At 50.6% G+C, this 15,590-nt stretch overlaps 1 protein-coding gene across 3 annotated transcripts in view; it reads left to right on the top strand.

Annotated features, from left to right (window-relative positions):
- UBE2D2 (ubiquitin conjugating enzyme E2 D2) overlaps positions 1–3,740 on the top strand; it is a 30,302-nt gene extending 26,562 nt beyond the window's left edge. For 2 of the 3 annotated variants that reach the window (XR_010824904.1, XR_010824903.1), the window contains exons 8-9: positions 182–275; positions 2,102–2,205. Coding sequence is in view for 1 of the 3 variants with exons in the window: in XM_066977104.1 (XP_066833205.1) it covers positions 182–275; positions 2,102–2,147 (140 nt within the window). In the remaining 2 variants the exon portion in view is untranslated. Of the gene's footprint in view, positions 1–181; positions 276–2,101 lie in introns of all 3 variants that reach the window. The other variant, XM_066977104.1, reaches the window with a different exon arrangement.
- Positions 3,741–15,590: the final 11,850 nt, after the last annotated feature.

The raw sequence follows: 15,590 nt of genomic DNA, 5'->3' as shown, positions 1-15,590 counted from the left end.
AGTTGATTAGTTAAACCAGTTTTCTTCTTCAAATTGTCTTGGCTGAAGTATGTGGGATTAGTTCTCCGTAGCATTTTAAAAAATGATGCTAGTTCTCATGTCTAGAGGGGTAGCAAGCAGGCTGGCTGAATTCTACAGGTGTCTTCAGTACTCTAATGCAGTGTTTCTTTTTTCTCCCTAGTACTTTTGTCCATCTGTTCTCTGTTGTGTGATCCCAATCCAGATGATCCTTTAGTGCCTGAGATTGCACGGATCTACAAAACAGATAGAGAAAAGTAAGTATGGAAGCCAAAAATGTATCATAAACGGAATCCATGCTTAATTAGTAAAGGGGAACTGAAAAGACCTGTTTCTTGGGAAAGTGTGAAAAGTGTTCTGCTGTTCTCACTCTGTATCTGTGGTAGTCTGAGACTCCTGGGTTGAGTAATACAGCCATCTTCACAGCTTTTCATTGCTGTAGGAAAAAGACATACTTGCCAGTGGAAGTGAATTAAGCAGAGGCCTTGTGCTTCTATTGGTTGTTTGTTCCATTTTCATTCTACACAATAGCTTTTCATTAGTGTTGTAGCTGTTAATTACAGGTTTGCTTAATTTAATGAAAATGTGAAGTGAACAATGCAAATGTGTTTCATATGAAACCAAGCTGAATGTGAACAGATTTTAATAGCCTTCATTGTGTGCTTTAATCTTAAATAGCCAGCAGAGGGAGAACAAGTTGCTTTAGTGCAGGAATGTTTCAATGCTATCGGTTGGTGATGGAGTCATGCGAGCAAGGCAATAACAAAAAAAAAATTTTCATCTTCATTTGACTCAAGGAAAGAATAAGTGGTATAGAGGTGGGGCGAGAGGACTTGAGCTCTTTCTGAAGTAAAGTTAATATAATGAGAGAACTTCACTAATGCGAAGACTTGAATTGCTTTGTGTAAAAGCAATAGCTTAATTGTGTGAAGTTTCTTATACCTCGCTGTTCTATCTTACCAGTGGTGTTAACTTCTGAAGCTATGTTGTCATCTAATGAGAACAAGATAGGAAGGGAAAGTGATCCATCAACTTGCATGTTTGAGGAAGTGTTAGGAAGTCCATGGATCGTTTCTAATCAGAGTTGCAGAATTTACAGTACATACTTCAAGCCACAGCCAAGTGACTGACTGCACTTGCATACTTAATGTAGGGCACTTTTTTTGCAAGATTAAGAAACTTTTGTACTCAAACGTAACTGGCCTTGCTCCCGAATACTCTCAGAAAAGTAAAATAATAGTTGTTTTCCCATGTTCATGAGTGCTTTGTCTAATATCTTAAGCTAAAGAACCTTGTCTACAGACTAAATTCCATTACAAAAACTTAGCAAGAAGTTTTCTAGTTACTTATATTGACTGTGCTCTTTCTGCAAACTGTAGAACAAGAACAACTTGAATTCTGTTGAGAAACACCGCTGTTATCAGTATTGTAAATGGCAATGACTGCTTTGTTTTACATGACTAACCTGAGCTTCCTCTAGATACGACACTGGCCATAAAGGGTATTCTTCCAAGCCACCTGTAGCTTTTGTACCAGAAGGAGCATATTGTACCTTTAGAATAAAAACTTCTGATGGACAAGTCCTTGTGTCCTGATAGTCAACAGAATATCTAAATTCAGGGTGTAGCATGGAACAAGCCCGTCAGGGTTTGGTAGCCTAGTAAATACCAAGTACTAGGCTTAACTTGATAAGGGAAGAATGATGTGGGAGGGAAACATCCTTTTTTACGGAATGCAGATTTTTAATTTTGGCAATAGTAATTTCCCTGGGGCTACAGTACTTGGGGGCTGGGAGAGGAGTAGGTAAAAACCTCCTGAAAATACTTCTCAAACGTGCTCTAGTTCTGTTTTGTGGCTTGAATCAGGAAGACCTTGTATACCTCTTGTAAATATGGCAAGCTTCTTATCCATGAACTACTGTGGGTTTTTTCCCCATTTGCCTAATACTTTGGTTTGCTTTGTAATTTTACAAGTTAATGATACTACTGCAGAGTGCAATTTCATGTCATGTGTAGACTAGACTGCTGGAGTTGAAGTATTGTTCAGATGTTATGTTAAGTAAATCCTCTTTTTATACATACAGGTACAACAGAATAGCTCGGGAATGGACTCAGAAGTATGCGATGTAATTAAAGAAATTATTGGATAACCTCTACAAATAAAGATAGGGGAACTCTGAAAGAGAAAGTCCTTTTGATTTCCATTTGACTGCTTTCTATGAGCCCACGCCTCATCTTCCCCTGTGCACATGTTTACCTGATACAGCAGTGCTGCGTGTTGTACATACTTGGAACAACAAAATAGAAATACTGTATTTCCCCGTACCAACATTGACTCCTAGCAGAGAAGTGTGTGTGTGAAAAGCTAGTTCTTCAGTCATAACTTTGTGAGCCTAAAAGCATTCCTTGTTGGTTTAAATTGGGTAATAAAATGTGAATGGGAGACTTACGGTGGATTTCATATTTCTAGGGACGGTGTTGCTGATCCATGAAGGATTTTAAGTGGAATCCTTTTAAACTCATAACAGTTATGAAAGGCCAGGTGAAGAACTTGAAGCTGTTTCTGTATTCATTTTATTCTGAAGGACCGACACCTTAGGTAAATGTTATGACCAATGAGAGAAACTGTACCCACATCCTGTGTTTAAGGTCTAAGTTTAACCGGTCAACATTTAAATGGATTGGAGCTATTAGTGCATCAAGTGATGTTGATTTGTTTCAACTCTCTCCCCTCCTTCATACTCTTTTTGGTTTGTATGTGGTTTCTCAGTTAATACATAGCTAATAGCTCTTATTTTTCTTAAGTTTTTTAACTGCTTAGGTCTTTCTGGATGTAAGGGTAAAAAATCCATTTGACAGACAACTTGTGTATATTTAAAGACCCAACTGCTCCCCTGGAGCTTGTACGTTCAAGAATGATTAATCTGTGTAATAAACTGATTACTACAGTCATTACATATAACTTTGTGTGAATAGGCTTTTAATTATTAAGAGCAGTTTGTTACAGGCTAAAACTAATGGTGGATTTGATTTCTCTAGAACTTTTGCATTCACAAATGGTTGCATTTGAAAATCATGAAGTGATTTGGTTTGCATCACACAAGGCTATGCACCTGAACAAGACAACCATAAGCTTAAGCACTTACATGAAATCAGGATGTGTAGTGTGCCAGGAACTTGACTGTTAAAACCAAATAAGCAGTTTACTAAATGAATGACATTTTACAAAGCCTAATGGTATTATTCCCACTTGCATGGGACCTAACACAATGCATATGTACTGTAGGTAAGTGAAACCTTATGTAACTAAAATAATGGATGTAAAAGGGTATTAAAAACAAACTACCAAACACATCAGCACAAACTTTCATAAAATGTAGCTTTTACATAATTACTTTGCACTAAACATTTGCAAATGTTCATACACTTTTAAATTGTACTTGTATGTGTCTTTTTTGAACAAAGTCTTCACTTGAATCTAGTGAAAAATGTAGTTTGAAACTTTTCTTTGTATACGAAGTGTATTTGCCAGCATCATTCGTGTGAAATAGGTGAGTCTGCAAGTTTCTCCTCTTAGTACAATTGTAAACAAAGCCATCAACTATAAAGGAGAGGCTGTGGCCTCCAGCTTTCCAGCCACAGGGGTGTGTCCCATCCATTTTCAAATGCATCTTTACACTCTTGCACAAATGAGGAATAAATGTCCACTGCCTTTGGTCTAAATCTGTTCTACTTGTCTCATCTCTCAATGTCCTTCTGTGTGCAACTCTAGCTGTAAATGTGAGCAGTGTTATCGGAGTCCTCTGTACAGCAAGCTGTAGGTGAAACTTAAATACATGTGTGTCTCCAGCAGGCTTGAAGACTACTGCGTTAGCCATGTGATGAAATTACTGCCTTTGAACTGTTGTTGGGGGGGACAAGGCAGTGCCTTCTGTTGGAGGCAGCTACAAAGCAATAGAGCAGAGCTTTACTCAGAAGGATGAGGAGCACAGAGCTGTGGTTCCCGGCCAGGTGACAGAGCTACAGGCAAAGGGGAGAGAAATGGTGTGCAAGGATTAGTAAGAACTGGCTGATCTTGACACCCCGATGTTAATGCCACAAGGTCTCCACTACTTTAAAAAGCATTAAGTGGCCTATTGCTCAAGTGTGGCCCTGGGTAAAAACATGTTGCATTGTCAAAACAAGAATGTAAGCCAGTGGCTGCACACCTGCCTGAAGTATCTTGGTTTTGTTAGTCTTCAACTGTCTGGCATTACCTTTTACTAAACTTCTAACATGCAAGCTAATGCTCCTGTTAGACCCTTCATGACAGAGGGAGAGAGCATGCTCCACCTTTGGTGGAGCCATCCTCATGTTCTTGTAGTAAGTACCTGGTGACCCCCCCCCCCCTTCTTGGAGAAGATGAGGAGAGTGGTGTAGAGTTGTTGCAAACCTTGCAACAAGCAAGACTTGGAATTTCCTTTAGCTGCTTTACCAGTGAGCCACCCAAGAATGACTTCTTGTGACAGATCTGTCTTTTTTGACTCCAGCAGTTACTAGAAGAGGCCAAGAGGCATGTACAGAAGAGCTGTAAGTGGGAGAGAAAGAAAGGAATAGTAACAAATGTAGAAATCATGGACGATGGCTTTGCTTCCTGTCATGGGGTGGATGACACATATGCTAGGTGAGAAGGAAGTAACACAGCCATGTAGGAACTGAAAGAGTTGAGTCCTGAATGTTGAAACAACCTTAGCTTAGATGCAACACCTCTGCCTGTGTTAAGATGGTGGTCTCATTTGAAATGAATTATTCAAGCGGTTCAGAATTCTGCACTGATAGCATGATGGAAGTCAAGGTTTAGTAAGGGCAAGCCTAAGTAAGCAATATTTCTTAAGGATGGAGTCCCTCATGGGCTGGCCGTTCGTACTGTGAAATGGAGGAGGAAGCCTTTCTTCCAGGATTTAGCTAAAAACCTGGTCTAGTTCATAGCCTTTTGGGACTAGAAACTTGCTCTTTTGAAACTGTCTATGGTCTACTGTAATGAAGCAGGACAAGAAGCCATGGGCCCTGGTTGTTGCCTTTCTAGGAACCCTGAACTTGTTGCATGATGAATTTCAGTCCCTGTCCAATTTTCTTTACTTGATTTAGTATTTTAACTGCTTTGTTTTGCATGGCTTTTTTTTTGCACTGGAACTTCCATGGTGTAGATTGTACATGCTTATTCAGTTTCCTTTTTATTTTTTCTTGTCATGTGCTAAGCAAGTCTGTTTTATTTATTATTTTAAAAAATGGTGTTGGATTGCTTAGTTTCCTCTAACTCTGGCAGTGCTGTAAAGCTGAACCTCTGTGACTGGATACATTGCTTATGTACATCAGTACCCATCCCCTGCAAGAGTACACCAGAGGCCAAATGACTCCACGTGCAGTGAGCCATGCTGCATTATAACACATACAACCTGTATCTTCTAGCACCGTTGCTTCCTTGAAGCAGCTGGCATTATTTGGCAGTACATATACCTCCTTGTAACATGTACTGTCTGTAACCTGAGTTTGCAGGGACTATTTGTATCCATGTATGGTACTTGCCTACAAAGTAACATAATCCCATATATTTCAGAAACTTCTCTAGCTCAGTACTAAGTGGCCACTGTTAAATATGCAGGAATTGACAGTTAGCTTAAACAGTGGGTAATGGGTGCTGGACTCTAAGCCAAGGCAACATTGACCTACTATCTAAGATGGCACTCACTGTAGGCACTACTTGGGGCCTGATGACTTGATATCTGCAAGTTATCCTTGGGTAGGATGTGGTGTTGAATTTCTTGAGTAGCCTTTTGTCAGTGCAAGCACAAAGTTTTGCATTGAGGTTGCTTTCCTATACAAGTGCTTACTGAAGTGTCTACATTTTTTTTCTGTTCCACCTGGACACATCAAATGCTATCAGAGGAAGTGGAATGAGGGTACAGTCCTGTGTCCCTAGCAGGTTTAGTAAAGTGACCTGTCCCCTGCCACTGGAGGCTGTGGCTTTCCTAGCTCTTGGTAGCTGCAGCTACTGATGGAAATGTCTGGCTTCGTTTTCTAACAGTCCTAATCATGCTCTCGCTGCTTGCAGCAGTAAAAGGGCTCTAGAGCTGTTTTCCATGTTCCCTGTGCTGGAGTACGGTAGAATATCAGAAGTCTAAAGGAAAGGCAACGGGAATTGCTTTGCTCAGCTGAAGTCGGCATTCCTCGAGGGCCCTGAGCAGCTCTTGCTGGGAGAGAGAACCTGGCAGAACACCTGGCCACGCGGGAGGTGCAGAGGACAACTGGCCTGCTCCAAGCGGTTAAAATTTGTTTGTGTGTCACCTTGCTCTAAAGAACCAGAGTAACGTAACAACGCATCTCGTGAACAGACTCAGTGCTTCACTCCAGATGGAGGAGTGCTTTGGCTTAGGTTCCAGGCATGCTTGCTTGCCCAGGCGGAGTTTGGAAGCCTTCTGCAAGAAGAAACACCCCCCCCCCCGGGATATTAGAGGAGAAGGAAGGCCATCCTTTCCCTCATAACCAATCCTTAAAGAACCTTGGAGCAATGTTGCTCTCATCCCTTCAGCGTTAGGGAAGCCTACCTCTGTCTCCTACAACTACCTAGAAAAGTTTCATTTTCCTTCCTCACCCATTAACTGTTGTTTCCTTCCGTTCCTTGGCTCCCGTGTGTAGGCTTGTAACAAGCCTGTGATCAGAGTGGCAAACTGTGGTTGTTTTGGGGTTCGGCAGAAGCTGTTTCCTACAGGGAATACACAGGGATGAGAAGTGCTTTGAGGGTGCCTGATGGAAGATTAAAAACAGGAGAAAAACTTGCTGTCCATCTTTGTGGATGTGTGGAGACCAGCCCCTGCATGCGTGACAGCCATCAGAGGCGTTAGGAGTTCCTACAGCATCATCTCGCTGCCCCTCCCCTGCCCTCCCCTGGAACGTGTGTGTGACTAGAGCTATTCTAACACTACCTGTACTGTTGTAATGTGTTGCAATTTGATCGCCATTAAATGATTCCGTTAAACTTACCGTGGCTTGATTGCTTTTTTGCTTTAACTGTGCCTTTTGCCCGTTTTTCAGCTTGCCTTGGCTCATTTTTTTTTCTTTCCTCTTGTGACAAGTTTTGCATTCTCCCTGACGATCCAGCTCTGTGCTGCCTCTGCTCAGCCATCTCTAGCCGCCTTCCTCTTGGCCTTCTGGCTCCTGCCGTGTCTGGCTTGCTCACTGAAAACAGCCAGCGCTTCCTGGGCAAGACTGAGTGGCCTTGGTGGTCTTCTGCCTGCTCCTCGGCCTAGAACCGCATCTGCTCTCAGCAAGCCCAGTGCTGCCTTCTTCCTTCCTAAGAAGGAAGAATCTGAGAAGTTGGCTCTGATTTAAAAGCAAGCCAGCGCTAAAGCCTGCGCCCTTGATTGAGCGGGCTCTGTTCTGTAAAGCTGGAATCGACTGGTAGAACAGCACAAGGCAGCTGGGGCATCGAAGGGAGCCAGAGCCTCCTTGACTGTTCAGAGGCTTGCACAACTAAAGTGACTTATCCCCATGGCTTACTGTTCCTCCTTTGGTTCCAGTCAAAAAATTGTTTTATTCTCGTGTTTCTGCCTCAGCCTGCCCCCCCCTTTCCTCCCGTGTGTGAGAATTTAGCCCTTATAGCTGTGTAGTCAGGGCACAGCTTCCCGAGGTGAGTGGGGATCCGATGTATTTGCAATTCTTGCCCTTCCACAACCAAATGTATTTCTAATCAATATTACTTTATGGATAAACATCTCGCCAAGTTGCTCATGTGGCTGTAAACATTTCTTCACCTCCAGCTATGGGGAAAAGTCAGTCCACTCCCAAGAACAGAGACTCTTGCTGATCTGGCTTTGTACAGGTAGTAGTTGGGTGTACTGAGCCTGCAGAACAGATTCAGGATGGAATTGCAAATGGTGGGGTTGAAAGACCAAGTCACGGAGTGTAAGCGTGCAACTCAGCACTTTACATTGGCTGGGATCTTGTTCATTTGGTCACTAACTGCTAGTGGCAGTTCTCAGGCTTTGCACTGCTCACTATGTAAAGGAAGTCACGTTTATCAGCACTGGAAGTCCGGCTAGACCATATTTTTCTGAGAGTGGCCAAAATTAAAAGGCCTGTGTAAGGAGGCAGGAACAGGATGAGCAGCTGTGGTGCTTTTCTACACTTGCTTCAAGAGCTTCCTGAGGAGAAGTACAGGTTCTGTGACCTCTTGTTACCTTGAACTGATTTCTATGTATGTTTCCTCTCTGTCCTTAAGTTTGTGTGATCTTGAATTGTTTATCCGTGTTTGTTCTTGTCAATCAAAAGTGGTCAATCAAAAAGTAGTCAATCCAAAGTAGCTTAGTGGTACTGATGGCGATCTCAGGGTCTGGGGTAAGCAGGGCTTCTCGTAGCCAGGAACAGTCAGAGAGGGACACTTTGCTGTTGATTTAAAATGGCATCACCAATTATAGTTGTTATTAAAACATCTTTTTTTAATTGCTCTTAGACTTCTGCCCTAGAAAGCTCTTTGCTGATGTATGATGCCCACAATATAAATTTTTTTCATTAAATATATATATATGTGTGTATAAACAGAAGATAACAGAGATCATCTTCCAAAGCCTGACTGAGGGCAGCCTGTACCTGTGGTGCCACTGCCCCGATCTATGGGCATACTTATCTTCACCTCCTTTTTGGTTTTTGTCTTGACAGGAGTGGATTTATGCAGTCTGCAAATACTGGAGATTTTGCAGGGCTTTTTCCTTGCCTTCTTTTCAGAAGGCAACAACCTATTATTATTATTTTAATATTGAGGTACGCAACATCCTTTGTAACCTGGTGCTGGTAGGAGGACCCAAGTGAGCAAGGGAAGCTGTCATTTGTACACGTGGACCTGTGCGGTCTCAGGTTGTTGTGACAAGCTCAATGCGTAAAGCATCACACTGGTGAGAGGAATTAGGGAACACCAAAAGCAAACGGTGGGAAGGCAGCGTGGGGTGGAGTAACTAGGACTGCATTGCTGAGACTGGCACCCGCCGCTGAGCGTCCCAAGTTCCTAAACGTGGACCAGCTCACGCAGGAAGGGAAGGTGGCGGGTGCTGAGCTGGTTAGGGGTCATTCAGCGTGGGCTGCTGGGCAGTGTAAGCTCTCCTCCAAGTTCCTCTGTCAGGATTGGTGTCCCGTGCCACGAACACCATCCTCTAGTTTCCCTCTTACCATGTGTGGTCCCTGTGTGCAGCTGAACCAGGACAGTCCTTCCCCCCAGCTCTGGTGGTGGGGCCAGGAGACGATGCCAGCTCCGGCCGCAGGCAGCTCCTCGCTTGTGCGCCACGGAGCAGGTGGTGGGGCCGAGCGCGCTGCGGCAGAGGGAGAAGCCAACGCTGGGCCAGTCCGGGTGGCTGCAAGCTGGGGAAAAGTGCCAGTAAGGCTGTGCTAGGTGTGGGGGAAAAAAAATCATGAATTACTTGGTCTGAAGGAGCAAAGGTGAGCCTGGATTTACGGTTGGACAGGTTTCTGACTCCCTTTCCCTTACACGCGTGCACAAAAAGCTGGTGTTTTGTGTCTAAATCCTCTCCTTGTTCACCTCTTGAGGCACTGTCGGTAGCTCTGATGGGGTGGTTTGATTTTGATTCCTTGTGTCTGCTATTGAGCCAGTTTTTAGCACGTTTTATTGAAACTCGTACAGCTTGGGAGTATTGTTTTTTTCTTAATCTTGACCTAGAGCCTTGTGAGTGGATGCAGTGCTACTGCTGTCAGTGACTGCTGGTGGGGTCTGTTCAGCGCAGGTCGGTAATTCTGCACTTCTGCAGAGGGTCACGCGCACCCCTGCCTCTGTGCTCTCTGGTCCTTCTGTGAGTCTTGCGGAGCATATGAATAACTTGGTGTCACCAGAGCTTCAAGAAAAAATGACTGCTGCTTGTGCCTTTGCCTTGATGCCGGCTTCAGCTGTGGCATGGCTTCCTTGCGTTGACCTGGCTCCTGCACCGTTGTCTGGATGAAGAGGTGTCCCGAGGTGTCTGATCTGCCGTCCTCCTGTTAATTCTGTGCTTGGATTCCCTGACTTGCCTTTTTTTTTTCTTCCCTTGGCCAGCACCTTACAGGGTAGCAGCTCAGGTTTTCAGGAAAACAAAAGGAATTAAGCAGAGCAGTTGGCGAAGATGTGCAAGCACAGTGATGCAGGATTGTGTTGTGACAGCCTGCCCGTGGATGTGCTCGGACTGTTTGCTGTAACTAAGCAGGTGCAAGAGACAACTTGGCTACAGAGATAAAGCTGTGTGCATAGCCCATACGTGGCACCGTGGTCTGTGGTGAGCTGTCAGCACCATGTGCTTGCCGAGCTAGTGACTGGGATTGACCCCGTTGATTTATCGCTGCTGTATAAAGCCGCAACATGTAAGTTTTTTCTGTTGTAACCCTAAATACCAACATAAAGTACTCAGTGTTTCAACTTGCGATCCCTTCTTGGAACATGCTGGTGACGGAGCTGTAGGAACGTCCCCTGGTCCGTGCCGGACGCCTCACAGGAGGGCGGGCTTTTGCCAAGCAGACGTTCCTGGGTTCATTGAGGGGTAACGAACCACAAAGCACTGTGGTCGGAGATGGCATACGAAAGGTAAGCACAGACACTCCGCTGGCTGTTCCGTAGTAAACGCTCAAGTCAAATCTCGCCCCGGTCGGGTAACTCAACTCACCCGTGAGGTGCTGACCGCTGCAAGGCACCGGGCGGGACGTCGCTGCGGCTCGTCTCGGCACACCGGAGACCCCTACCCTCGCCAGCGCCTGCCCCGGCCCTCGCCTGGGTCTCTGTGGGTGGCTCAGCCCTGTCCTGGAGCTCGCGAGAGGCTGAGCAGGGGGACCCGGGTCCTGTCCTGCCACCAGCACCCAGAGAGGGGACCTGGAGCCTGCCGGGGGCCCTGGCGCAGAGCTGATGGGACTTGGCGCTGACAAACGCAGGGTTTGGGCCTCGCCTGCTTCGCCCGGTTCCTGCTGTGAGGCGGCCACGCCGTGCTGCCCTTCAGGAGCGAGCAGCGTTACGAGGGCACAGAACCCTTCAGGCTGCTCCGTCCCGGTTCTCCTTACTGCTGCAGCTTTCCTCTCCTTCTCCTCCAAGCAGGCGCTGAGCACACCGGCCCCGCCGTGAGCCCTCGGCTCTGGGTCCCGCAGTGCCCGCGGGCTTCTCCGGGGGCCTTGTCCCGGCCCTCTCCCAGGGGCACGGGGCGGGGGGGTTCGGGGTCGCACCGGGGCCCTCCCGGGCCCCCCGCTTGCAGCGGGGTCGCGGAGCCCCGGCTGCCCGCCGCCAGGCCCCCCCCGGGCCCGCCGCGGGACGGAGCCGCCGCCGCCGCCTGGCCGCGGCCAGCGGGGGGCAGCAAAGGCCCAGGGAAGCGGCGCTGCCCGCGGCCCCCCCGGGCCTGAGCGGGGCTCTGCGCGGAGAGGGGGCTCGGGGAGGGCTTTCTGCGGGAGCAAGCCTGCTGTGTTTTGTGTTGTGTTGTTTGGCTTTGTTCTGTTTCGTTTCACTTAATTTCATTTCATTTTCCCCTTTCCTTTCCTTTCCTTTCCTTTCCTTTCCTTTCCTTTCCTTTCCTTTCCTTTCCTTTCCTTTCCTTTCCTTTCCTTTCCTTTCCTTTCCTTTCCTTTCCTTTCCTTTCCTTTCCTTTCCTTTCCTTTCCTTTCCTTTCCTTTCCTTTCCTTTCCTTTCCTTTCCTTTCCTTTCCTTTCCTTTCCTTTCCTTTCCTTTCCTTTCCTTTCCTTTCCTTTCCTTTCCTTTCCTTTCCTTTCCTTTCCTTTCCTTTCCTTTCCTTTCCTTTCCTTTCCTTTCCTTTCCTTTCCTTTCCTTTCCTTTCCTTTCCTTTCCTTTCCTTTCCTTTCCTTTCCTTTCCTTTCCTTTCCTTTCCTTTCCTTTCCTTTCCTTTCCTTTCCTTTCCTTTCCTTTCCTTTCCTTTCCTTTCCTTTCCTTTCCTTTCCTTTCCTTTCCTTTCCTTTCCTTTCCTTTCCTTTCCTTTCCTTTCCTTTCCTTTCCTTTCCTTTCCTTTCCTTTCCTTTCCTTTCCTTTCCTTTCCTCTTTTTGTTGTTTCATTTTTCCTTTTTTTTTCTTTTTTTTTTTTTTTTAACGCATGGGTGGATGCGCTCTGCAATGCTCCAGCGCCCCGAATGACCCCCGGGGTGTCTCCTTGACGTGCAGAAGGCTGGATGTGCTGCTGGAGGGACGCAGCCACTGCTGGGGGAAAAAAGCAGGAAACCCTCAGGGAGAGCGGGGGGGCGTGGGGGGGGTGCTGTGGGGTGTCCCTGGGGCAGGGGCTGTCCCCAGCACCGAGGGGCATTGCAGCACTCCCCCCGCAGAGCCAGGGCCAGCACGGGGGGGCCCTGGCCCCCCCAGCTCCCCACGGCAGCCAGCGGTGCCGGCTGTCCCGCAGCCCCACGCCGCCCATCTGCCGGGGCCGCTGCTGGCAGGAGGCCCCACGGCCCCGCAGCGCCAGGCCGGGGCCTGCCGCGGCCCTCACGCCTCCGCCGAGCAGCTGCCGGCTCCGTGGGGCCGGCGGGGACAAACCCGGCCCTGCCCGTGCTGTGGGGCCAGCGTCCTCGCCACGGGGCCACGCCGTGCCCCACGCCTGGGTCCGGCCTGGCGTGCCCCGCGGCGCCCGCTCCCCCCGGCCAGGCTTGCACTGCGTCCCGCCATCTTGCGCCTGTGAATAATTCACTGCCTCCGTCCCCGTTGTTTCCTTGCAGGTATTTATAGCCCGCGATCCTGTCTCCTTGGAGGCGGCGTGCTTCAAGGCGGTGTAAATTTAGCTCCCGCCGTCTCTCACGTGTCGCGCCCTCCAGCCCTTGCGGGAGCCCTTCTGCGCGGCTCCTGTCCGGCGGGCGCCTCCGCCGCCACGCGGGCACCCCTGTCCCACAGCGTCACCGCCTGTCCTCGCCCCCCTGGGTGCAGGCTGGCACCGCAGCCCCCACGTCCCGGGGGCACAAACGGGTGGCGAGGTCACACCCGGCCCCTTGGCAATGGGGGCTGGTGCCTGCCCCTTGCTGCTGCTCCCGGCGTGCCCCTCGCAGCCGGCCCTCGTGCCGCGCCGTGCCAGCCACGTCCTCCTCCTGTCGCCCGGCCCCAGACACCAGGGCAGCGCCGTCGCCTCCGGCAGCTGCACGGGGCCGCCGAGCCGCTCAGCTGCTGCAGCACGGGGGCTGCTTTGAAATTCCTGGGCTGCCATCTGTGCTATGCAAATCCCCCAATCTGACGGCTGCGTGTGGACCCGCTTCCGGACTCGGCGGCAGGAGCTGTTATTATCTCGCTCCTCCTCCCTTCCAGCACCCAGCGGCGGATTCAGAGCAGCGGGGACATCGCCAGTTCTCATGCAAAGAAGCCAAAAATCCTTTGCAAAAAGCTCTTTGCTCTGCCCCAGCTGGGCCATGGAGTCAGAACACAACGGGTGGGGCGTGGGGCCACCAGTCACCTCGAGTCACCGGCGGGTCTGTCGGGAGGACGGGGCTGGTGGCATCCCGTGGGTGTCCGTGCCCCACTGGGAGGGAGCTGGGGGCAAGGCTGGTGCCGGCAGCAGCGGGTTCGTCCATCACCTCCCCAGCCAGGCATGGGGGAGCCGCGGGGCTGTGCCTGTGCAGCACCCACGCATCCACTCCCCACCCCAGGGAGCCTGGGAGTCCCCAGCCTGGGGGTAGCATGTCACACAGCACAGACTGTGTCCAAAAAGCAGAACCGAGGCTGCACCCTGCTTTCCCAGTGTCTCCATATGGAGTTGATGTGCAAACACCCCTGAGCAGCTCCTGCCTCAGTTCTCCACCAGTCCAGCACCGCGGGGCAGCACTGGAGGGCACGGAGATGGCAGCTCGGTGTCCCCACAGGTCACCTTGCCCCTGGCCAGCTGTGGGTAGGGGTGGATGGAGTGGTGCGTGCTCTTTAAATGCTAATCTGGTGGAAAAGCAGCAATTCCCCACCCTGCGCTGAAGCTGCAGCGGCTTACCGGGGTGGCGAGGGGAGGGGGCAGGTTTTGCAGCACGGAGGTAATTAGCGAGCATCCTGCTCTGCTCCCCGCTGCGCCTCCGTCCCCTGAGGACCAGCGGGCCGGGAGCACGGGCGCTGCGTTCTCCTGCTGGCTTTTGGGGCCATGGGACCTGGCGGCACAGGGCCTCGTTAATATTTTAGGAGTTCTTTGTCCGCAGGGGACAGGGAGGCTCTCTCGCAATCGCCTTTCATCTCTGGGAGGCCTCGGTGCAGGCTCCAGCCTCGCTCTTATCTGCCGCTTCCTTTTTGCTACAGCTACAACCGGCGTTTTGTGGGCTTTTTTTTTTTTTTCCTGGGCAGGGCTGGAAAAAGCCTGGCGGCTCCTGGCCAAAGGGCATCTTCCACCCGCACTGGCAGCAGCTGCTGGAGCATCCCTGTGTGCTCCTACCTGCACGCTGCTGCCCCGTAGCCACGTGCTGTGGGGCTGGCACCCTGGCCGAGGCATGGGGGGTGCAGGGACATCCAGTGTGTGCCCACGTTCCAGGGCAGGAGGGGCGTGAGGCTCCTGCGTGGGACGCGTGCAAGGACGGGGGTCACTGTCCTTGCCCCCCGGCGCTGCCGTGGTGCTCGTGACCTGTGCCGAGGTGCACACGTGGACTCTGTCCCCCACCGCTCAGGCTGCTGTCCCCAGCTGCTTTGCATCTCCAGCCCCAGGCAGGAAGGTAAAGCAAACACGGTGGCACAAAGCCCTCTGCTCCTGGCCCCGTTCCCCACTGGTGAGCCCCGACCCTGCATTGTGTACTTGGCGCTGAACCCAGATCTGTCCTTGACCCCTGGTCCCGAAATGAGAGCCCCAGCCCGGGGCTCACAGGCATCTGAGCCTGGCCACAGCCCCGGCTCCAGGGCAACTCTGCCAGTGCCACCTGCCCCTTGGTGCCGGTCTCGTATGGCAGAGAGAGGTGGGGGCTGCTCTGGTCCTCAGGGACCCCAGCACAAACACCAGCCCTGATAGAGGCAGTGTCAGGTTTCTCCCACTGGCTCCATTGTGCCGAGCCTGGCCCCTGGATGGTTTTGCAAGGACGTGCTCCACCCTGGGAGAAAACCAGCTCCTGTGCTTGGCCATCTCTGAACGTGGGGAGCGGCCCTGCCCAGATGCTGCCCGTGCCTGCCGTGCCCACCCAGCCGCAGCCAAACCCATCTCCCCGTCCCTTTGGCCAAGCACGGTCCTGGCTGCTGGGAGAGGAGCCGGGGGAAGGCCCTCAGAGGACTCCGGTGGTGGCTTCCCACCAGCAGGTCCTTCGCAACCCCACCGCCGCTCTGTCCATCGCCGCTGCTCGTTGGGGCAGCTGCTCAGCGCCAGCTGGGGGCACGGCACGTGCCCGGTGGCGGTGAGGGGAGCCGGGGCGGGGGGATGGCCACGCACAGGCGGTGCCGCCGGTGCCTGCTCACCCCCGTTTCCAGGCCGGGCACGGGGTCACAAGGACGAGCGGCGCCTGCGCTCAGCAAGGCCGTGAGCTCACGGGTTTGATTTTCTCGAGCTTAGCTGGGCTCCGACATGTGATCCTCGCTGCAGGAAGGACGAGGCAAACGCGCCGTCCCCCGGGGCTGGCTGCCTCGACCTTGCGGGGAGGAGGTAAGAG

The sequence above is a fragment of the Anser cygnoides genome, chromosome 14 (genome assembly GCF_040182565.1).
Source record: "Anser cygnoides isolate HZ-2024a breed goose chromosome 14, Taihu_goose_T2T_genome, whole genome shotgun sequence".
In the NCBI taxonomy this organism is placed as follows: Eukaryota; Metazoa; Chordata; class Aves; order Anseriformes; family Anatidae; genus Anser; species Anser cygnoides.
Note: the sequence above shows the minus strand (reverse complement) of the source record. Positions and strands in the feature narration are given on the sequence as shown.